This window comes from Staurois parvus, unplaced genomic scaffold (genome assembly GCF_062004578.1).
Source record: "Staurois parvus isolate SC_StPar_1 unplaced genomic scaffold, SC_StPar_1.0 ptg000096l, whole genome shotgun sequence".
Classification (NCBI taxonomy): Eukaryota; Metazoa; Chordata; class Amphibia; order Anura; family Ranidae; genus Staurois; species Staurois parvus.
Window position 1 is genome coordinate 6,761,336 of NW_028317892.1, and position 23,449 is coordinate 6,784,784.

The window sequence follows — 23,449 nt, forward strand, 5'->3', positions numbered from 1 at the left end:
TACATATACTGCAGCCAAAAACATGAAGTCCAATACACCTAAAGACGGTGAAGGTGTCTTGTAGTTCTTAGATAGTGATGGTATTGTGAAGGTGAATACGCAACGTAATAATATCTAACACTAGGGGAAATGCCCCCTCACCTCCATGAAGTGACCCTGCAGGGCCAAAAAGCCTTTCTCATATATTATCGCATCAACCAGGAACCAGGATCTACTTTAACATATCAGGTCAGCAGATGGGTCAATCCGCCTCACTGGTGGATATCAGCACAGCAGGAACCCTCTCCAGATTAGTAAGTATAGGAACAGCCAAAACTCATACAACCGGGAATGAATGTAAAAGAAAATGCTCCCATAGTGTAATAATGTTATGGATTTAATAAAAGAAACGTGTAAAAGTTTATTCATTAATACTGTTTATTCATTTATTTATTTATTTAGACTATATTTTTTCACTTTCACCTATCCTTTATTATGTTTAGTGTGAACACTTAAATTTTAGGAGCATTTCCTATAGCAACTAATCAGTTGCAGGATATTATTTGTGTTGTATTTGTATCACTGAGTTTTGGGATCCTCAATAGGATCATATCACCTTTTTTTTTGGGCGTGATTCAAAAAGAAGTAATATATATGTATATGCGTGTGTATGTATGTATGTATATATATATATATATATATATATGTATGTATGTGTGTATATATATATATATATATATATATATATATATATATATATATATATATATATATTAATTATGTGTTTTCACCCATAGTCACCTATTTTATTTCTAGGGGTGTATCTAGGTTACCCCTTTTATGTTTGGGTGGTATTCACTATTATCCACTAATTGGATGTTTTCATGTGCATTCTATTCAATAATTTTTGGTTTTGTGTAATTGTGTTTTTGTTAACCCATAGTCATCTATTTTATTTCTAGTGGTATACCTAGGTTACACTTTTTTTTTTGGGTGGTATTCACTATTATCCACAATTTGGATGTTTTTATGTGCATTCTTTTCAATAATTTTTGTGTATTTATTTACAAGTTTGTACACTGTGTGGGGTATTAACATCACAGGAGTTTATCACCTAGAGAGAGCGCAGCACCAATTAGTCTTCAATTTGTCATTTTCCATCGAGTATATGGTAAGGTGCTAGCAGCTTTTTGGTATAAACTAATAGGGGACCTAGAGCGTGGGAGGACCATACAGCTACATTTGGAAAGTCAGTTGCTATTGCTGTGTTCTTTCTATAGAAAAGCATAATGCTCTGTAACACCATTTAATAATTGTGCATTCGTAAAATTAAATTGTAAGTTCACCTTCAGGAACATTTTCAGAAAAGACCACGATGCTTCAATATAGCGGCCTTCAGCTCTTCTGCATTGTTCGGTCTCATGTATCTCATCTTTCTCTTGGCAATGCCCCATAGATTTTCTATGGGGTTCAGGTCAGGCGAGTTTGCTGGCCAATCAAGCACAGTAATCCAACGGTCATTGAACCAGGTTTTGGTGCTTTTGGCAGTGTGGGCAGGTGCCAAGTCCTGCTGGAAAATGAAGTCAGCATCCCCATAAAGCTCGTCTGTGGAAGGAAGCATGAAGTGCTCCAGAAATCTCCTGGTAGACGGCTGCGTTGACCCTGGACTTAATGAAGCACAGTGGACCAACACCAGCATATGACATGGCTCCCCAGAGCAACACAGACAGTGGAAACTTCACACTGGACTTCAAGCATCTTGCAGCGTGTGCCTCTCCATTCTTCCTCCATACTCTGGGTCCTTGGTTTCCAAATGAGATGCAAAAGTTGCTCTCATCAGAAAAGAGGACTTTGGATCACTGCGCAACAGACCAGGTCTGGTTTTATTTAGCCCAGGTAAGACGCTTCTGACATTGTTTATTGTTCAGGAGCGGCTTTGCAAGAGGAATACGACATTTGAAGGCCATGTGCAGGATCCGTCTGTGTGTGGTGGCACTTGATGCACTGACTCCAGCCTCAGTCCACTCCTTGTGAAAGTCCCCAACACTTTTGAATGGCCTTTTCCTGACAATCCTCTCCAGGCTGCGGTCATCGCTGCTGCTTGTGCACCTTTTTCTTCCACACTTTTCCATTCCACATGACTTTCTATTGATGTGCTTTGATGCAGCACTTTGGGAACATCCAACTTCTTTTGCAATTACCTTTTGAGGCGTTCCCTCCTTATGGAGGGTGTCGATGGTTTTCTGCACAACTGTCAGGTCAGCAGTCTTTCCCATGATTTGTGATTCCTACTGAACCAGACTGAGAGACCATTTAAAGGCTCAGGAACCCTTTGCAGGTGTTATGGCTTAATTAGCTGATTAGAGTGGGACACTTTGAGCCTAGAATATTGCACCTTTTCACAATATTCTAATTTTCTGAGCTTGTGGATTTGGGGTTTCCATGAGCTGTAAGCCATAATCATCACAATTATGACAAATCGCGGCTTGAACTATCTTGCTTTGCATGTAATGAGTCTATCTCATATATTGGTTTCACCTTTTAAGTTGCATTACTGAAATAAATGAACTTTTGCACGATATTCTAATTTTTCGAGTTTCACCTGTAACTACATTCTATTTTGTATGCTTTGCCTAAGTATTGCGCACTGCACTCATTGTGCACATAACACTTACAATGTTTTGATTACATGTTTGCATTCTTTCGAGTCCTGATTAGAAATTAGCCTGCCTATGTAACACCCTTGTTACCATAAAAGTACAATTGTAATATTAATGACACCAACGTAATCGTGTATAACAAAACTTCAATTGCGCTGAATAAACAGAACAGTTATTTGGAAAGATGCTGAGTATATCTTTTTGTGTGTGTTCTCTACTGAAGTAGTTATTATTAATTTGAAACCACTAATCAATATGAGGATAGGAGTTGTCAATCTATTAAATTTGCAGAATAATATATCTATAGAGAGAGAGTGCATTTTTTAAAAAATGTGTATTTAGCGTTTTGACTTTAAATAATATGTAAACCCAACCTTTCATATTCCTGATGCTGTATGTGCCTGTCGTAGTATGTACTTGTACAAAAAAGTATCCTGTTTTCTTTGTATTGCTTCCTTTGTGCGAAATCCATGGTGTTCCTGCCAGTCCCTCTGCTTTCCTATTAAAAACTGACCACACTAGGCAGGACAGCATAGCGTGGTCTGTGTTCTAGCTGTGCTGGGAGCTAATTCAATGATCATGGGAGCAATGACATGCCCCCCTGTACAGCAATTCACTGGGAAGATCTGTGTGCTGCTGTTTCTCTCCCAGCTTCTTATGCAGCTGAGAACAGAGGGAATGTGATCACTTATAAAAAAAAATTATGCTAAATACTTTTTTATATCTATACACAAATGTTTTACCTTTCATTTTTATTTTAAACTGAATGGAATGTTTTACAAGGTGAAGGTTCACATATACTTTAAAGCAGAACTCCAGTCAAAACTTTTATGCAGTGGGGCTGTGCCCCTCCAGGGGTGCGCAGTGTGACAATCAGTGGTAAGCCGTGTCCCTTGGACACAGAGCTTCAGCTATCAGGGTGAAGAGCCAATGATGTTGGCTCTTTATCATGTGATCACCTGTGTCCAATCACAGATGATCAGATTTAAACAAATGTCGGTTATCAGCATTTCCTTTCCTCAGCACTGTCACTGTCTGAGGAAAGGAAAGCCAATAACTGGCTTTCCTGTGACAGGGCACATTTACACTGATAATCAGGGCACTTATCAGTGCCCATCATCGCTGCATATCAGTGCAGCAGCATCAGTGTCCATCAGTGTAGCCTCGATAGCACAGATCATAGAAGAGAAATTATTTATTTGCAAAATTATAGCAGAAACAGAGTTTTTTTTTTTTTTTTTTCTTTTTCTTCCCCTAAAACTTTGTTTAGCAAAAAATAAAAACCCAGCGGTGTTTAAATACCACCAAAAAGAAAGCTCTAATTGTGAAGAAAAAAAATAAGAATTTAATTTGGGTACAATTTTGCATGACTGCGTAATTATTCAAAGTGTGACAGCACTGAAAGCTGAAAATTGGCATGGGCAGGAAGGGGGGTGTAAGTGCCGGTATTGAAGTGGTTAAGGAATGTAAAAATTCCTAGTCTCTACCTTTTTGTAGATCCGTTCTCTCAACCATAATGCACAGAAACCTATATGTGGAAAAACAGAGTCATTGGGGTTGATTTAAATAAAGGCAAAACTTTTTTTTTTTTTTTTGGATAGAGTGGAGAGGGAATAGAACCCCAGTTAGGTTTTTATTACGGTCTGTCCTCATTACGGAGATTCACCCTGTGGTTTACCATTATTGTTGAAAGTAAAAGAAAATCTCAAATTTTAGTTTGTCATTACTAAAGTAATAATATCTTCCAATGGGGACACATGGTTCTGGTGACCTGGGGTTCCCCAAGGGATTCTTTTTAATTTTAGGGATTTCCTCTTCCTGTTTTAGCTATGGGACAGGAAATGAAGGCAAATCTCCCCAATGATAACATTGTCTTTTTATTGGTGGAAGAAAGGTATATGTGTTTGATTTTTAATACTATTTTAATTTCATATTTGACATTTTATAAAGATACTTTGTATTTACTGAATTTAACTTGGTTGTTTTTGATACACTGCTTGTGTCCTGTGAAAGCAACTTCCCCTTGACTGGGATTCTAGTCACCTTTTTTTCTTTTGTATTAACCACTTCCCTACTGGGAACTTATACCCCCTTCCTGCCCAGGCCAAATTTCAGCTTTCAGTGCTGTATCACTTTGAATGACAATTGCACGGTCATGCAACACTGCACCCATATGAAATTTTTATCATTTTTTTTCTCACAAATAGGGCTTTCTTTTGGTGGTATTTAATAGCTTCTGGGTGTTTTATTTTTTGCAATATAAACAAAAAAGTGCAAAAAATAAAAAAATGTTTTCTTTGTTTCTTATTGGTGGCATTGATGGGTGGCACAGGTGGGTGGCACTGCTGGGCACTGATGATCAGTGCCGATCTGTTTTCTGACAATTGCCGTTTTTCGGCAGTACTTTCCTCATGTTGTGACAACATGAGGAAAGTGCAGCCGACAATCGGCAACTGCATTTACCAGTTGATCTGCTGTGTCATTGGATAACGTTTTTTGAAAAGAACCCCGTACGTGAATTCTTTTAGCTGAAAAAAAAACATGCTGAAAAATGCAAAATTGACTTGTTATTTCTAAGCAATCTATATCTATGACCTTCATCTGTAAGAAATAATGCAAGTATTTCTTGCATCACCTGTTTTGTTTTGAAGCATTGCAGCATGTAGCGGTGTCTATAGAATGGGCAGACTTGCTGTGTTTCTGTGGTATGTTTTTCTGAATGTTCACTAAACCCAAGTGTAACCATACTTTTTTAAATCCTGTTTCCAGGTCCCCGTTTCACATTGCTTTCGACTACCTGGACATCACAAAAAGAAGTTCTGCGCAGTCTGTAGAAAACTTCTGGAAGATAGTCTGGCCTTACGTTGTGAAGGTAAATTTTTACTAGAGACAATTTGGTTTAGGCATGGATGAATGCACTGTGGTAATCTCTCTTAACCAATCAGATGTCAGTTTCTTTTATGATATTGGCTGAAAATTGTGTGGGATAAATATTGTATATTTAGGAAACATTTAATGAAACACATTTTTGTAAAGATTGTTGTCTAGGTTGTATTTGACATATGGACCAGTCCCTGTGAAATGGTACTAGTGGTTAGGAGGGGCAACTCCTCCTATACAATATATGTAAATTATTTTAGACAAAATTTCCTCCCTTTTCCCTGTTTCCTTCATACTTTATGTGCAGAAATCTGGCAGCACAGCTCAGGGGAGAGCGATTGTGAGCTCTCCTGGTTTCTGTTTGCACACTTACTGAAGGCTGCACAGCAGAGTGTTATCATCAGCACTAGTTGCCTATGCTGTGCCTGTTTGTCCTGATGTTTACAACAGCAGGCCTAGGCAGGACAGAAGAGAAACGGGAAGGGTGTAAAATAATGGGTTAGAGTAAAGGCTCCAAAGTTAACACCATCCTCGACTGTGAATGTAGATGAGTCCTTTGAAATTAAAGGTGCATACAATTGATTGTGGATGTTTGCTTCTTTTAAGGAAAAAGTAGATTCTCCAATGATAGTTGTGCATTGGATGGGCTCCTTGAAACTGTGTGCAGATTTGTGTTCCTTAACCAGGGGTAGCATTGGCAACTATCATTTTGGAAAAAGTAAATGTCTGCGAGCAATATCCATCTGTACTATCTCCCATGCCATGTATGACTGCTAATTGACACTGCTATGCTATATGGTAATCTATACTGCTTTCAAAATCCACATCTAACTGAAGCCGATTCATTACTATCAATGTTTCAATGTTCTTATTGATAATATTTGCTGCTTCCAAAATCTTTAGCTCTGTCAGTATTACTCTGATGTATATTTTTGCTCTTATTGTCTAACCCAAATTTATGAGATGATCCTAATCTTTACAACTCTGCCCTCCTGCTCTCTTGTTGTCTTTTGTAGCCCTCCTTTGGTGTGAGAAGTTTGCCCTACTAGCCACCTGTCTTTCCTATGCCTTCCTAATATATTTATTGGCAATACCCCCACCCAACTCAGTATAAATTTAGACCTTCCTTATGGGAGGCACAGCCAGGGGTAGTACTGGCAATTATTATCTTGGATAAAGTATTAATCTTTGATTAAGTATTGAGCATTGCATCTCGGCTGTGCACTTTAGCGAATGCTCTTACCCAGTCTGCTTCTTAATCTCAGCACTCTGTAACATCCACTCCATACTCCTCATTCTCAAGTTGTATCCTCTCTTCAAACTCTCCTTCACAAATCTTCTCCACCTCACAGCTTATATATATATCACCCTCACTCCTGTCTTCACCTTATTACTGCAATCATCAGCTCCTGCTAATTCTGAACCCACATACTAATAAAACCTCCAGGACACTGGGACCTGTCCCTCCATATAAATCATACTCCTATATTACCTCTCTCACCCTTCTGCTACTCCTAGCATCTGGAGATATTTCCCCAAATCCTGGGCCACCATCTTTTTCCTTTGACCAACTCCCCCTCTATCCTCTAACAGTGGCTGCAATCCACGTAATCTGTTTACTATTTCTCTTCTTCCTAGAAACAGCCTCCTCTTTTCCTGTGCCCTTTGGAATGCCTGCTTTGTCTGTAACAAACTCACCTCTGTCCATGACCTTTTTATCACAAACTTCTTTAACCTACTTGCAATTACAGAAACATGGCTTCATGAATCTGACTTTCCCTCCTGCTGCCCTCTCTGGATTCGCTCTCCTAGGCCTAGTGGATGGATTTTTTGTGATCTATTTGCCTCCTGGACCGGTATCAAGCTTCCTTGATGACTTCTCTGCCTGGCTACCTTACTTTCTCTGTTCTGAAATTCCAACAATTATTCTCGGTGATTTCAACATCCCCTTTAACCTTAACACTCCTGCTACTTCTAAACTTCTGAGCCTAACCACTTCTTATGACCTAAAACAATGGACACATGCTTCTACTCACTCTAATGGTAACTGCTTCGACTTTGTATTCTCCTACCTATGCACTCCTTGCAACCTCCTTGCAACTTTCCTTGTCCTCTCTCTGATCAATCCCTTATTAGCTTCACTCTCTCCTTGGCTTCTTCCTTCTTGTCTTCCAACTACCGAACAGTTACCCATGGAAACCTTCGCTATCTTAACCCTTCTCTTCTTTTTTCTGCAACAGATTGTCTCTGACAAAATCTCAGCCCTGTCCTGCCCCAACCTGGCCACTTCTGTCTACAACAGTTCATCCACCCTGGACACATTGGCCTCCCTAACTACACACAGAATTAGGCCCCAATCGCTACAGCCCTGGCAAACTGACAATACCAGATGCTCAAAAAAAAGCCGTGCTCTTGAGGGTTTATGACTAAGACCCAACATGACTTTGACCAATATAAATCTGTCCTTCAAAAATACAATTCCTGTCTCAACACTGCCGAACAGACCTATATTATGACTCTCATTAACACCCTCTCACACAGTCCCCATCAACTCTTTTCTACCTTTAACTCTCTACTTCGTCCTCCATTACTTCCACCCACTAACTCACTCACTGCCCAGGAGATCGCTAATCACTTAAACAGAAAGATTGATACAATTTGTGACGAGATCTCCACTGTACAGATATCTCCCTCACCCTACACTCCTTGTCCACCTGCACATTCAGTACTTCCATTGTTTAACCCAGCTACTATAGAGGAGGTTGGTAAAGTTTTTTTCTAAAGCCCACCTAACCACCTGTCCCCTGAACCCTGTTCCCTTGCAAATACTACGGTCACCCTCTGGCTTTATCCTTCACTCTTTAATTCATATCTTCAATTTCTCCCTTTCTACTGCCATCTTCCCCAACTCTCTAAAACATGCACTAGTTACTCCCATATTTAAAAAAAAAAAAAAGCCTCACTGGACCCCACCAATCTTAGTAACCTAAGACCCATCTCCTTACTGCCTTCTGCCTCCAAATTCAATATATATATAATTCAAAATACTAACAACAACTTACAAAGCCATCCACAACTCTTCCCCCAGCTACATCAGGATCTGGTCTCAAAATATCAACCAAACGACTCTCTTCGATCCTCTCAAGACCTTCTCTAGTTTCCGTGTCACCTCATCCCATGCTCGCCCCCAGGACTTCTCCTGAGCTTCTCTCATCCTATGGAACTCCCTACCCCAATCTGTCCGACTGTCTCCTAATCTATCCACCTTTAGACAATCCCTGAAAGCCCTTCTCATTTAAGAAATCTATCCTGCTTCTAACTAGTAAACTGCTTTTTATTTCCTCCATCAGCTCTTCCCCCACAGCTATGACCTTTTTGTATCACTCAACCCTTCCTTTTAGATTGTAAGCTCTAACACGCAGGGCCCTCTGTTTCCTCTTGTACCAAATTCCATTGTAACTGTAATATCTACCGTCATTTTGTATAGCGCTGCACAAACTGTTGGTGCTATATAAATCCTGTATAATGATAATATAAGAACTAGTACCTTCATGCATAGCATGTACAAAGGTAAAAACAAACCACCTGTGCGCTTCTCCCCCCAGCCCCCCCAATACTTACCTGAGCCCCCTCTTGATCCAGCGATGTGCACAGGAGCCTCAGCTGTCCTGGATTTTTCTTTTTCTCTCTCTCTCTCTCCTCATTGGCTAAGACACAGTAGCATGAGAAATTGGCTCCCACTGCTGTCAGTCATAGCCAGTGAAACAATGAGGAGAGAGCAGGAAGTGGAGCCGAACCGTAGCTCTGTGTCTTATTGACGCATAGAGCAGGGCTAGGAAGCGAGCATGCACCAGTGCCCCATAGCAAGTGGCTTGCTATTGTTGGCTGCTTTCAAGAGGATAGAGCCAGAAGCGTCAGTAAGTATAACATGTTTGTAATTTAAAAGGAAATAAAATGAACCTTTAATATCACTTTAAATGGACAATTATGTTATAGATTAAAAAACGATTACACCAAATTATATTTTTAAGTGGTATGAAACTGCAGGGATGTTTTATGCCTGACCAAATACACTAGTGCTACACTAGTTGTTGTAAACCTAAAAACAACCCCCCCCCCAAAAAAAAAACAAAAAAAAACTTCTTTAAGGTATTAAAATCTGCTTTATGCTATTGCTAATTTATTTTTCACTGATGGTGAGCTATATTACCTGGTTGATCCTGCTTGTGCCACTCCTCCCCAGAATAAACTGAGCATACTAAGCATGGAGTTTTATAAAGATTATAGTCTAAAGTTATTTGGCTTAAATATGAGTAGAATAAAGTGTTTACAAAGTATAGATGGCGGTAATTTGTTTCCTCGTTTGCAGCGGGGTATAAATTGCTGTGCTGTGTATGAAGTGACGTTCATAATTCCGCTCCGTGAAAACGGCAAGTGATGCAATGCATAGGGTGGAGCTTCGGACTAACGTCACTACATTTCGTAAGCGGTTGGCGTGCCCGCCTTTCTGTGATGATTTTAACGAGATGTGTTTTGTTGCTAGTGTCAGTTAAACACTTTAAAAACTCATTTTATCCACTAACATGTTAAAGAATAAATGTACCACACGGTATCACACTATCGCCTGCTTCGTTTTCTCTTTTCCTTCTGAGCCTGTGCAAAAGTATTTGGAATATCTTTTGGAGAATTTTGCTGCCGAGTTCCCAGACCTGCAGAGTATTACTCCCAAAAAGGATATATTATGAGACTCTGGATATCTGGGTTTCCCTTGCCTTCAGAGTATTGCCCCATTAGCTGAGAGTGAATATACTGGAAAGTCTGGTCACCGCTGTGTCTGCCTGCAGAGTATTGCTCCCAGAGCAAAAGTGCAATTGCTGGTTTATAATATAATTGGCAATATGCTCTGGTGAGTTTATTCATTTCGATTGGTGGTTGATTAGCACATTTGTGTTGGTGATGGACGTTTTTCACAGTTGAAAGAAAATTCTGAGACACTTTTTTCTTTGTCTTTTTATATTTATTTGTCACAGTATAAGTTGTATATTAATTTAAAATAGCGCTACCTTTTTTTTTTTATTTATTACTATAACCTTGATTTAAGGGTAAGGTTTAACAGCTTTTTATAATTTGGTTTATTTTTGGCACTGTTTCCACGTATATATTTTATTCGGTTTCTGTACAGGGCCAGGGCTGTAGTCCACCCATTGGTGGAACCCTGCTCCAAAGATGTCTTGGGGGACCCACTAGGAGGGAGAAGAACTGGATGGGGCTTAGTCCATAATATCTATTCTCAGCTAATGGGAGGACTGCAAGATTGCTTCAGTAAACCAGGGCGGTAGTCTTTTCTGATGGTGCTGTCCAGTCTTGTCCCTAAGGGCTAATTATGAAGCATCAAGCTGAAACAGAGTTTCTAAGACTAAGAAGATTTCCTTTCATTTCTCTTAGGCCTCCAGATCTGTATGGCGCCCATAACGAGTGGGCGATCTCTTGTGGTCACAATGTATCAGGCCAGTCACTCAGCATGGGACTCAGAAGTAAGTGGAGATCAATGGAGTAGCAACGTCTACTACAGTGATTTCCACTTTCAGTGGCATCAGCCAGATATGTTGTAAACATAGATACATTGGTCCAAGCTGGATCAATATATCTATGTATAACATGCAGATGCCTGGAATTTATCTTTAATTTACTATGAAAATTTGAGTAATCTACAATTGTAGGTTGATGCAAGTCAAATTTGGCGTGTACGATAGTGTGCATGGTGCATGATTCTGCAGACTTGACTAATGCCGTGTACTTATTTTATGAACTGCTGACAGCTGTGTGTGTGTGTGTGTATATATGTATATATATATATATGTGTGTGTGTGTGTATATATTTTATTATTGCTAATAAATCTGGTTTTAACAAGGAAGTCTGTATAAAGTGTATGTCTTTCTGCAATAGTTAATTGACAGAGCAAATTGTATCACGCAATTATTCCCTTAAAGCTAGGAGTTAATTATTCTCTTGGGCCTTTTATATATGGTTGCAGCTGATAAAATATCTAATAGATGACTTGACTGCCACATTATGTTAAACACAATTTTGGAAATAGGTGGAAAATGCTCTGGAGCCTGTTACATAATAGGCCCCAAACCAACGGATAGTACTAAATTGTGTTTGCATGGCAGAATTCACTGCACATCGCCCACTAGGACTATAAGCACAATCAGTGTCTAAGCTGTTAAAGGGGTTGTACAGGCAGAACATTTTTACCTAAATACATTCCCTGCATTAGGGTAAAAATGTCCCAGCAGTGGTATTGTCAACACCCCCCCACCTCCCTATATACTTACCTGAGTCCAATCTTGATCCAGAACTGTGCCTATCTGCAGCAACGCTCTCCTCTCTCACTCTCCCCACAGAACACAAAGGCAGCAGTGGGAGCCATTGTCTCCTGCTGCTGTCAATCAAATCCTGCGGGGAGGGAGTGGAGAGCATGTTCGAGCCATGCTATGTGTGCCAATAGACACACACACATCCCAACTGAGAACGGGTTCTTTTGGGCTCCATTGTAATGTTTGGGGAAGCTTTTAACTGCTTTTCCACTGCCCTATAGCAGGAATACTGCAGCAGGGCTGTGCAAAATCACATATAATATACGTTATTTTGCATTTCTGGGTAGGGGGCTCCGCCAATGGCGGTCTCTGCTGTCGAACAACCGGTCCTGGGTGATGATTCCCCGCCAGCACCCGACGATCGCCAAGTACCACTGACAGGGGAGAGACCTGTATGTAAACAATACAGATCTATCCCCTGTCAGCTTCTGCACATAGCTATGCAGAGCAATACAAAGCAATGTGCTGACACACTGAAACATGCACACAGTAAAACAGCACACAGTTAACCCTTTGATTGTCCCAGATGGTAACCCCTTCCTACCCAGTGCCATTAGCACAGTGTCCGTTCTTTCTATTACCACTGATCACTGTATTAGTGTCACTGGGGATGTCAGTGCCAGTTAGTCTCCCCCAGTGTCAGAATGCCCGCCGCAGTCTCACTATTAAGTGCTGATAGCTGCCATTACTAGTTTAAAAAAAAAAAAACTAACAATGTGTGTACAGTTGTGCTCAAAAGTTTGCATACCCTGGCAGAAATTGTGAAATTTTGGTATTGATATTGAAAATCTGACTGATCATGTCAAAAAATGCTCTTTTATTGAAGGATGATGATCATATGAAGCCATTTTAATATCAAATAGTTTGGCTCCTTTTTAAATTCTAATGATAACAGAAATCACCCAAATGGTCATGATCAAAAGTTTACATACCCTGGAATGTGTGGCCTTGGTACAGACACTCAAGGTGACACACACACGTTAAAATGCCAATTAGAGGTTAATGTTCCACATCTGTGGCTTTTTAAATCGCAATTAGTGTCAGTGTATAAATATTCAGTGAGTTGTTAGCTCTTACATGGAAGCACTGACTAGGCTAGATACCGAGCCATGGGGATCAGAAAAGAACTGTCAAAAGTTCTGCGTAACAAGGTAATGGAACTTTAAAAAGATGGAAAAGGACATACAGCAGTTCTACTGATTCAAGCTGCCATTCATTGAGGTCCCAACTGAGGCATAGGTGGGGCCTATTTCTAAATCTTTCTGGAGCTAAGGATTTGGTCTGAGAAATCACTAAAGTGTATATCTTTCCTATGACATTGTGAGCATTAACCTCTTCCTCCCTTAATAGTGTTCGGTGGAAATTAGGAAGTGTTCAGTTAGCCTATGACATTGCGAGTACTGACCTGAGCTAAAAATCCTAGTTACTGAGTGCTGTTTTCAATGGAGTGAAAGTGCCAGTGGTAGCTCTAGCTGAGATGACTCTTACAGGGTCTCCATTCTGGTCATCCCCTTTGCTTTTGGCTTAAAGACTGTTCAGAGAAGCCTCGCGAAGTGTGTCCTCCATTTACTATTAATTTTTCCTGGAGTATCCCATTTCACCCCACATCCTCTTCTACTGTTTTTAGTGCCTACAAGCAATAAATAAACACCACTTCACTAGTTTGGGAAAGAACCCATTAAATCACAGTGGCTGCTTTGGAGGTAGCGCTACATTATTTAAAAACAAATTGTTTTAAGAGGACTTGTAGGCTTTGTAATATTTTCTTTGTATAAATGTAAAATAATCAGCTAATATAAATGTATTAAATTGTGTTGATAGTTTTAAACCTTGTTTTTATCTTTAGTTTGTAATGTGTGGTCACGGTGCTGACCAATCAGAAGCAGTCTAGCCCGTACTGTGAGCTCTGCAAGGAGGGGAGAGAAAGCCGCAGGAATTTTCAATACCCAGGCCTGTGAAGCAGCTTTTCTTTGTGTGAGAGCATGGGATTGGTGCAGAGAGGTTTCCCCGCACCATTTCTGTGTGAATTCAGGCTATGGGTTCACACAGGAGCGGTGGAAAAACTGCATGCAATTTTGCCCGGGAATCGCACTGCATTCTTGTTCAAATCAAATGCTATTCTTTGCAGTATTCTTTCCATGCCCATTAATTTTGTATGGATGCAAATCACAAAGTATAGGTACTTGGTATCCACAAGTACAAGACTGAAATTATTAGTACTCACCGTAAAAAAAAAAAAAAAAAAAAAAGTGTATTGGTGAATCCCTTTTGGAAATTGATATTTCAATCAATACACTTTAATGAGTAACTTCAATAGATTGTTGGCATTAGGTGTTCAGAAATGATCTGCTGAATTGTGCTTACTGCTCAACTACCCAGTAAACAAACAGTGGGAGAGCAATATTACCCCTCAGGACAAGCTTTTGATTTCACTCAGCAGAAAAAGAAAAAGAAAAAAAGAAAAAAAGACCAAGAAATCACCGAGAGTGTGGCACAGAAGATGGGAATACCTTGAAAGAAAGTAAAAGTACTTTCAAGGACTAGAGAGTGGTGAATGGTTTTGTAGCTCCTTTGTTCTTTACAGAGCAGGAAAAGGAAAGAAGTCAAATAATCCATCTGTTACCATCAAGTCAGTGTGTGCGTTGCAAACTATAACAGGTTTTTCTACATGTTGGGTATATACCTTGCTTCTGTTTCCATAGACCACACCTGAGTCCACTATGCTCAGGAGATTTCCCTGTTACTATCAAATCATGGAAGCTAGAAGAGTGATTTAAAGTACAGTGAGAGAGATATGATGAGCTAAATATTGTAAATGGATTTATATTTAGCATTTTATGTTATTTTAAATAATATTTTGCGTAATAATTTCCTGCTCTGAGTTTCCAATTAAACAATAGAGCATTTCCACAACTAAAGCTATTAGCTGTACAGATTGAAACAGATCACCTTTGCACAGAATAAATAGAATATTCTGGATATTGATCATGCATGCTTCTTTTCTTGACTTACTCAATGTTATCCTATAGCAGAGTGATGTCCATAAATAATTACTGCTTCCTCTGCCCTAATGATTTCTGTGCAATGTGATGCTTGTTATAGTAGCGCTAAAATTACTTATGCTTGACAATCAATTAATCCCTATGGTTTGTGTAGTTTAGTATTCAGCAAATCTAAATTTGGTATGTTCATATAGTGTTTAGGTCCTATAAATTTGTGTTCACTAATTTAAGAAGTGCAGGTGACTGCTGTAGATTGGAAAATATCAAATATATGATATTAACCATGATTGGACATGGATAGCATAATCTATATAACCTTTTTTGCGGTAGACCTTGTCACACAATGATTTATTTAGCATAGTTTCTGTGGGAAAAATTGTCTGTCTGGTCATAGACAGTCAGCCATCAATCTGAGGAGAATGAGCAAGGATACCTGCTCTTCTTATAATGGAAACCTGTGCCGAGGAAATAAATAGGTTGCAATAGCTGAACTCTCCTTTTGAAAAGGTCAGTTGTCTGGCTGACTCGGTAAATGTATGCCATGCAGGATGTCTGAGTTTTATCTGACTCTGCTTGATAAAGGCTTGTCCTGGGTCCTTGACCCAGAGAATACTGGAACCAAAGACAGTCAAGGAAGCCAGCCTGCTTGGAAGGAGGTCAGCAGTAGTGACCTCTGTATTTCTTTCAGTACAACCATTTCCACACAAAAAACAGTTTGTTCTTCATGTGGATATACAGTATTTGAGAGTTATATTATATTGCCAAAAGTATTGGTCCACCCCTCCAAATCATTGGATTCAGGTGTTCCAATCACCTCCATGGCCACAGGTGTATAAAGTCAAGCACCTAGGCATGCAGACTGTTTCTACAAACATTTTTGAAAGAATGGGTCGCTCTCAGGAGCTCAGTGAGTTCAAGCGTAGTACCGTGATACCTGTGCAATACGTCCATCCGTGAAATTTCCTTGCTACTAAATATTCCACGGTCAACTGTTAGTGGTAATATAACAAAGTGGAACCAACTTTGAACAGCAGCAACTCAACCTGAAGTTGTAGGAAATGTAAAATGACAGCGGGGTCATTGCATGCTGAAGCACACAGTGCACAGAGGTCGCCAACTGTCTGCACAGTCAATAGCTAAAGATCTCCAAACTTCATGTGGCCTTCAGGTTAGCACCACAACAGTACGTAGAGAGTTTCATGGAATGGGTTTTTCATGGCCGAGCAGCTTCATCCAAGCTTTACATCACCAAGTGCAATGTAAAGCGTCAGATGCAGTGGTGTAAAGCATGCCGCCACTGTACTCTAGAGCAGTGGATACATATTCTCTGGAGTGACAAATCATGCTTCTCTGTCTGGCAGTCTCATAGGCGTGTTTGAGTTTGTCGGTTGCCAGGAGAACAGTACTTGCCTGACTGCATTGTGCCAAGTGTAAAGTTTGGTGGGGGGCAATTATGGTGTTTTTTTTCAGGGGTTGGTTCTAGTGGAGGGAACTCTTAACCTCCCTGGCGGTATTCCCGAGTGTAGCTCGGGGTAACATTTCAGTACCAAAAGCGGTAACCCCGAGCTACACTCGGGAATACCATGCGGCGCTGCTCCGGCATGTGTTCTTCACTTACCTTACCCTGCGCTCCCACGATGTGTCCCCTGCAGTGTCCCCGGCCATCTCCTCCGGCCGATGCCGGCATCCGGCTTCTGTGTCCTGTCCCTGTGACGTCGGGACGTACGGGCGCCGCCGCCGCCGGCGGCGGGAAATTTAAAAATTTTAAAAAATGTCATTTTTTTTTTTTCATTTTACACAGTAAAACATTGCTGTTTCAACCTATTTCACATACATATTGTCCCTAGTGCTTTGTCCTGCGCCCTGCCTGCATTTTGTCTGTTCTTTCTGCCTGGAAACTGAGAAATGTCCATGGCGTCCAAAAAGTGTCCCTTTAGGTCAAAAGCGGTTTAGATCAGCTAGAGAACAGTGATAGTAAATCAGAACCACTTACAGAATTGAGTGATAATGATTCGTGGGGGAAATTCGTCATCAGAAACTGAAAACGATTTTGCGACTGAGCTCAGCAATGTGCGAACTTGGCGCTCTATTTCACATTTCAGTGTTTTTGGTTTGATTATATTATTGAATTAAATTTTTTATTATTTTTATATTATTTTTATGATTATTTATTAAATTATAATTTATGATTTTGTGTTTCAAATTTTATCATACCCGGGATGTTTACTAGACTCTTGTTCGGACAGATTTCAGTGAGTTTTTCCTAAAAATTACAGCCTACAATAAAAAAAATACATATTTCCATGCAAAAAAATGGTACCGCTTTCAGCACCAAAAATCTGAAATAATCATACCGCCAGGGAGGTTAAGGCATCAGCATACCAAGACATTTTGGACAATTGCATGCTCGCAACTTTGTGGGAAGAGTTTGGAGATGGTTCCTTCCTGTTCCAACATAACTGCGCACGAGTGCACAAATCAAGATCCATAAAGACATGGATAAACGAGTTTAGGGTGGAGGAACTTGACTGGCCTGCACAGTGTCCTAACCTCAACCCAATAGAACACCTTTGGGATGAATTGGAGTGGAGACTGCGAGCCAGGCCTTCTCGTCCAACATCAGTGCCAGACCTCAGGTCAAACATTCCCATAGACGCACTCCTAAACCTTCTGGACAGCCTTCCCAGAAAGCTTCCCTGCAAAGGGTGGTCCAACTCAAAATTGAACCCTGCGGACGAAGACTGGGATGCCATTAAAGTTCATGTGTGTTTAACCTCCCTAGCGGTATGATTATTTTAGATTTTTGGTGCTGAAAGCGGTACCATATTTTGCATGGAAATATGTAGTTTTTTTATTATAGGCTGTAATTTTTAGGAATAACTCACTGAAATCTGTCCGAACAAGAGTCTATTAAACATCCCGGGTATGATAAAATTTTAAACCCGAAATCAATAATCAGAAAAAATAATAATATAATACATTTAATTCAATAATCTAATCAAATCAAAAACACTGAAATTTGAAATAGAGCGCCAAGTTCGCAAATCGCTGAGCAAAGTCGCAAAATCGTTTTCAGTGTCTGATGACGAATTTCCCCACGAATCATTCTCACTCAATTCTGCAAGTGATTCTAATTTACTATCACTGTGCTCTAGCTGGTCTAAAACCGCTTTTGACCTAAAGGGGCACTTTTTGGACGCCATGGACTTTTCTCAGTTTCCAGGCAGAAAGAACAGACAAAATGCAGGCAGGGCACAGGACAAAGCACTAGGGACAAAATGTATGTGAAATGGGTTGAAACAGCAATGTTTTACTATGTAAAATTTGTTTGGAAAAAAAATGAAATTTTTTTAAATTTTCAAATTTCCCGCCGCTCGTACGTCCCGACGTCACAGGGACCAGAACACAGAAGCCGGAGGAGATGGCTGGGGATGCTGCAGGGGACACATCGCGGGAGCGAAGGACAAGGTAAGCTCTGCAGGGACTCCCTATGCAGCGCCGCATGGTAAGCCCGAGTGTAGCTCGTGGTTACCGCTTTTGGTACTGACATTTTACACTCGGGAATACCGCCAGGGAAGTTAAAGGCAGGCGTCCCAATACGTTTGGCAATATAGTATAGCTGTAGTCCTGGACTCTGCCCTCCTTTTTTTCGGGCCCACATTCAATCTTTGTCCAAATTTTGCCGCCTTTGCCTCCATAATCTCTCCAAAATACTCCCCTTCCTTACCGAAGACACCACAAAACTGCCAATTCAATTCCTGGTTCTTTCACCTTGACTCTTGCAACCCCTTCCTCGTCTATCTTTACATAGGCTGTCCCACCTTTAGTCCATCATGAATGCTGCTCCCAGACTCATCCACATCATGAGCCATTTAGGGTCTCCTGCCCCCCCACCAATCCCTCCGCTGGCTTCCACTTTTTTCAACAAATATAATTCAAAATACTAACAATTACCTACAAAGCCATCCACAACTCTCCCCCTAGCTACATCAATGACCTTGTCTCAAAATACCAAACAAATCATTCTCTTTGCTCCTCATAGGACCTTCTACTCTCTAGCTCCCTTGTCACTGCCTCCCAGGACTTTGCCTGAGCCTCTCCCATCTTCTGGAACTCCTTATCCCAATCTGCCCGACTATCTCCTACTCTAGTCATCTTTAGATGATCCCTGAAAATCCATCTCCTCAAAGAGTGCCAATCTGACCTCTCACTAATAAAATACATTTTCTCCATCAGCTCATCCACTACAGTTATTGGCTGTAGTTACTGACCAATTAAAGTGTATATGTTACCCCAACATTTCATATTTCTGATGTGTCTGTGTTACCATGTACTTGTAATTTTCCTGTTTTTCTTTGCATCGCTTATTTTGTGTGACATGGTGTACTTGCCAGTGCCCTTGTTTTTCTATTGCTAACTGACCACGCCAGGACATCCATCCCAGTGTTGAAAAAATAATTGCCAACCCTTACTGCGCCACAAGTGCCACTTCAAATACTAAAATAATAGACCAACCTAAAAATAAACATAAAACTCTGAAATCCTCATATAGGACACCCACCAATGTGAGTGAATCTCCACTGCTGCTGCCTTTTAAAATAACCAAGTTCTTAAAGCAGATACACAAGCATATGCAAAGCTGCACAATATCTCATTAATCACCAAATCATAAAAAAACAAAAAAAAAAAAGTATAATATGATTGTCCTTATAGAGAAAAGTCCTTATAAATAGTTCTTATAAAGAAAAGTCCCTTCCTCGCAACACCCTGTGATGGTCTGCAAGTAAATAGATTATTTCCTGTGACTTCAATCTTCATTCTTCACCACAGTGCAATTCCCACAATCCAGATTCTAGGCTCACTCACCAGATAAGTTTGCTTCTCATATACTGTGTGTGATTGGCAAATATTGCTTATTTATAGATCCAAAGGTGTCAGTGTTGTGAGAAGAGGAACTTTCTTTACAAGAATGATTATATTTACTGTATATTGACTTCTCTATATACCCTATCAATATGTGTCATTTATTATCTAGCAGGGTCTGGGGGGTAATGGGGCATGGTGGGCTAGTGTCACACCTCAGCTCCCTTCTTCCCCTTTCAGGGGGAGGGGGGTGGTCAGGCGGGTGAATCTGGGAGGGTCATTGCACGAGGAGTATTGAGGGACCTTAAGAGGCATTTCCCGGGGTTCTTTGTTTTGGTTGGTTGGTTGGGGGGATTGTTGACGCTTGGTTGGGGTAGGTGGGTAGGGTCCCTTTTTGAGGGAGGTGCAGTGGTGCAGTTGCTGTGTACATACAGGGGACACTCTTTGGCACCATCGGTTAGTGTCTAGTGTGGGAGGGTTCTCCATACCAGGGGGGGGGTTCTCACTTTTTAGTGTTCGCCAGGTTCCTGATGCAATGTCTATTTTACTTAGTTATTTTATGAATAAGTACGTTTTTGAGGTTAGCCTTTTAGGTGTCTAGCCTATTTTCATTTTCCTTGGTTTTTTCTTCATTGTAATATTCTCTGTAAGCTGTGTAAAGAACCCTTATTTTACTCATCGCTGGCTCTAAAATACAATATGTAAAAGTAGTTTTTATTTTCTTTCATTAGCATGTTGATGAGGGGTGACGGAGAAACCTAGGGAAGGTAAAAATGTACCTCAGTTAAACTTCAACTTTTAATACCTTGCAATGCTTATTTTAACCACTTGCCGCCCTGCCACTGCATATATACGTGTGCAGGGCGGCACTGGGGCGCAAAACCACGTTTTAAAATGGGCTCCGCGCTCCCGACGTTTTCGCCGGCAGGGGGCACGTGCACGCGCTCCCGCCAACCCGCGGGTGACACCATTTGATCCCGGAGGGATCAATCATTCGATTTCAGCTAGTGATGTCTGGCTGAAATCAGATGATCGGTCCCTATCCTATCCTGTCCTGTGTTGACATTTACACAGGACAGGATATGATGTCATTCTTCTCTGCCTGGACACATTCCGTTCCAGACAGAGAAGAAGACATCCAAACAGTGAGTAAAACCGCACATACCCACAGTTAGAACACACCTAGGACACATTTAACCCCCTGATCGCCCCCCCAGTTAACCCCTTCACTGTCCTGTCACCAGTGTCACTGATCAGTGAATCGATTTTTACTGATCACTGTATCAGTGTCGCTGGCGACTTCCAATAGTGTTAGCGCCCCTCCCAGATAGCGCCAGTTTGCCCGCCAGTACACCAGTAATCCCATTTAACCCCTTGATCGCCCCCCCCGTTAACCCCTTTACTGCCCCGTCACCAGTGTCATTGATTACAGTGAACAGATTTTTACTGATCACTGTATTAGTGTCACTGGTGACTTCCAATAGTGTTAGCACCCCTCCCATATAGCGCCAGTTTGCCCGCTAATGCATGGATATTTTTTACCAAAAACATGTAACAGAATACATTTTGGCTTAAATTTATGACTAACTTTGAGTTTACGATATATTTTTTATAGCTGAAAGTAGAAAATATTGTGTTTTTTTTCAAAATGTTTGTGTTTTTTTTGTTTATAGTGCAAAAAATAAAAAGTGCACAGATGATAAAATACCATCAAAAGAAAGCTCTATTTGTGTGAAAAAAGGACGTAAATTTTGTTTGGGTACAGCATTGCATGACCGTGCAATTATCATTTGAATTAGTGCAGCGCCAAACAGCAAAAAAAGGCCTGGTCATTAAGGGGGGTAAATCCTCAGGAGCTCAAGTGGTTAATGATGGTTTGCAGTCCTATATATGATAGTTGTGAATAAGGCCCTTTATTTTCTCATATTGTAAAGCTGCCCATACTTCTTAAAAAATGCCTCCAGGTCCTGTAAATTCTCTGGTTGTCTAGCATGAACTGAATGTTTCAGGTCTTCCCATGAGGCTCATTGATGATTGAAGCTATGTGAATGTGATGGCCACTTAAAAGAACCTTCATTTTTTTGCTGCAGCCACTGAAGGGTCAACTTGGCCTTATGTTTCAGATCATTGGCTTGAGCAGCTGGGCTGATGAAAGCAAAATTTCATCCAATAACGATGCAATGTAGACTTTCCACTGAACCCTAGAAAGTATGAGATATAACTATACAACTCACGGGGTTATCATTTGTGGTAGTGGTGTTATTTAAAAATAGCATAATAGTGACCCAAAACATACCACCAAAGCGACAAAAAAGTGGCTTAAGAAGAAGCACATTAAGGTCATGGAGTGGCTTAGCCAGTCTCCAGACCTTCACCCCATAGAAAATGTATGGAGGGAGCTGAAATGTTGAGTTGCCAAGAAACCTTAAGGATTTAGTGAAGATCTGTAAAGATGAGTGGACCAAAATCCCTCAGATGTGTGCAACCCTGGGAACCAACTACAAGAAACATCTTACCTCTGTGCTTGCCAGCAGGAGTTTCTCCACCAAGTACGAAGTCATGTTTTGCTTGGGGATGAAATACTTATTTTAGTCACTGAACTGCAACTCAATGTATAACATTTGTATAATGTGTTTTTTCTGGATTTTTGGTTGATATTCATTCTTTCATTTTTAAAATACACCTATGATAAAAATTATAGACCTTTCATTTCTTTGTAAGTGGGTAAACATAGAAAATCTTCAGGGGATCAAATCATTATATTCCCCACTGTAATTACCTTTGCCAATGTTATAATATATTGTATATAATGTTTACTAAAGTTTTTTTGTTTTTTTCTAGTTTGTGAGCTCCATGTGCACAATGATTGTGTCTATTTCACCTGCAGTGACTGTCGGCAGTGCCACCATGATGGACAGCAGGAACATGTAAGTTTATTGGATTATTATTTAACAAAACCATTGACTGACTGTGCTTTTAGAAAGCAGATATTTTTAATGCATTATACCTGAACTAGAGAAAAATTTGTTTCAGTAAAACGATAAGAGCTGACATTATGCATCCAATTGCACTTGCTCATTAGTGAGAGCTTGGTTCAGACGTACTAAGCAATGGCATGCAGAGGAGTGGTCATTGACCACACACCCGATCAAATAACTGTTTGAGGTTGCATTCACATTGTAGCGATTCATGAACGTGTGCAAAATGACACCACGAATATGCATGTTTTCAGGCATTGTCCAGCCCCATGCCTAGGACAGGCCTTGCATTTTCAATGGGTTGCCCTACGCACAAAGTTGCTCATGCACTTTTTGGGATTTGAGCTTCATACTTTTTTTTTTAACCTTGTGACATATAGTAAAGTGGTGCAAATCATATAAATTATGCAGAAGTAAATCATAGCAGTAAATCACCAGTTTACTGGTTTCAGATCGGTGTACAAAACAAAAACGGATTGGTTGTTGTGGGTTTTTTCACATGGTGCAGTGCTGAATAGCTCTCATAGTATAGACTCACTAAAGTGGGACTGGGAGCTTGGTATCGAATTTTATAATAGGATATAGCAGAACAAAAAGCACACTGAGTAATATCAAAATGTTAAGTCAAATTCCAACTTTAAAAGTATCCATTTCAAATGTGTGGATGGCAAAATTGGTTCAGTTTTTTTAAAAATTCAGCTGCCTG

At 40.3% G+C, this 23,449-nt stretch overlaps 1 protein-coding gene across 1 annotated transcript in view; it reads left to right on the plus strand.

Annotated features, from left to right (window-relative positions):
• The window catches only part of DGKQ (diacylglycerol kinase theta), a 278,163-nt gene that overhangs the window by 114,934 nt on the left and 139,780 nt on the right, over positions 1 to 23,449 (plus strand). Inside the window, exons 3-4 of the mRNA XM_089670873.1 lie at positions 5,409 to 5,511; positions 22,607 to 22,692. Of these exons, the coding sequence (XP_089526999.1) occupies positions 5,409 to 5,511; positions 22,607 to 22,692 (189 nt within the window). The remainder of the gene's footprint in view (positions 1 to 5,408; positions 5,512 to 22,606; positions 22,693 to 23,449) is intronic.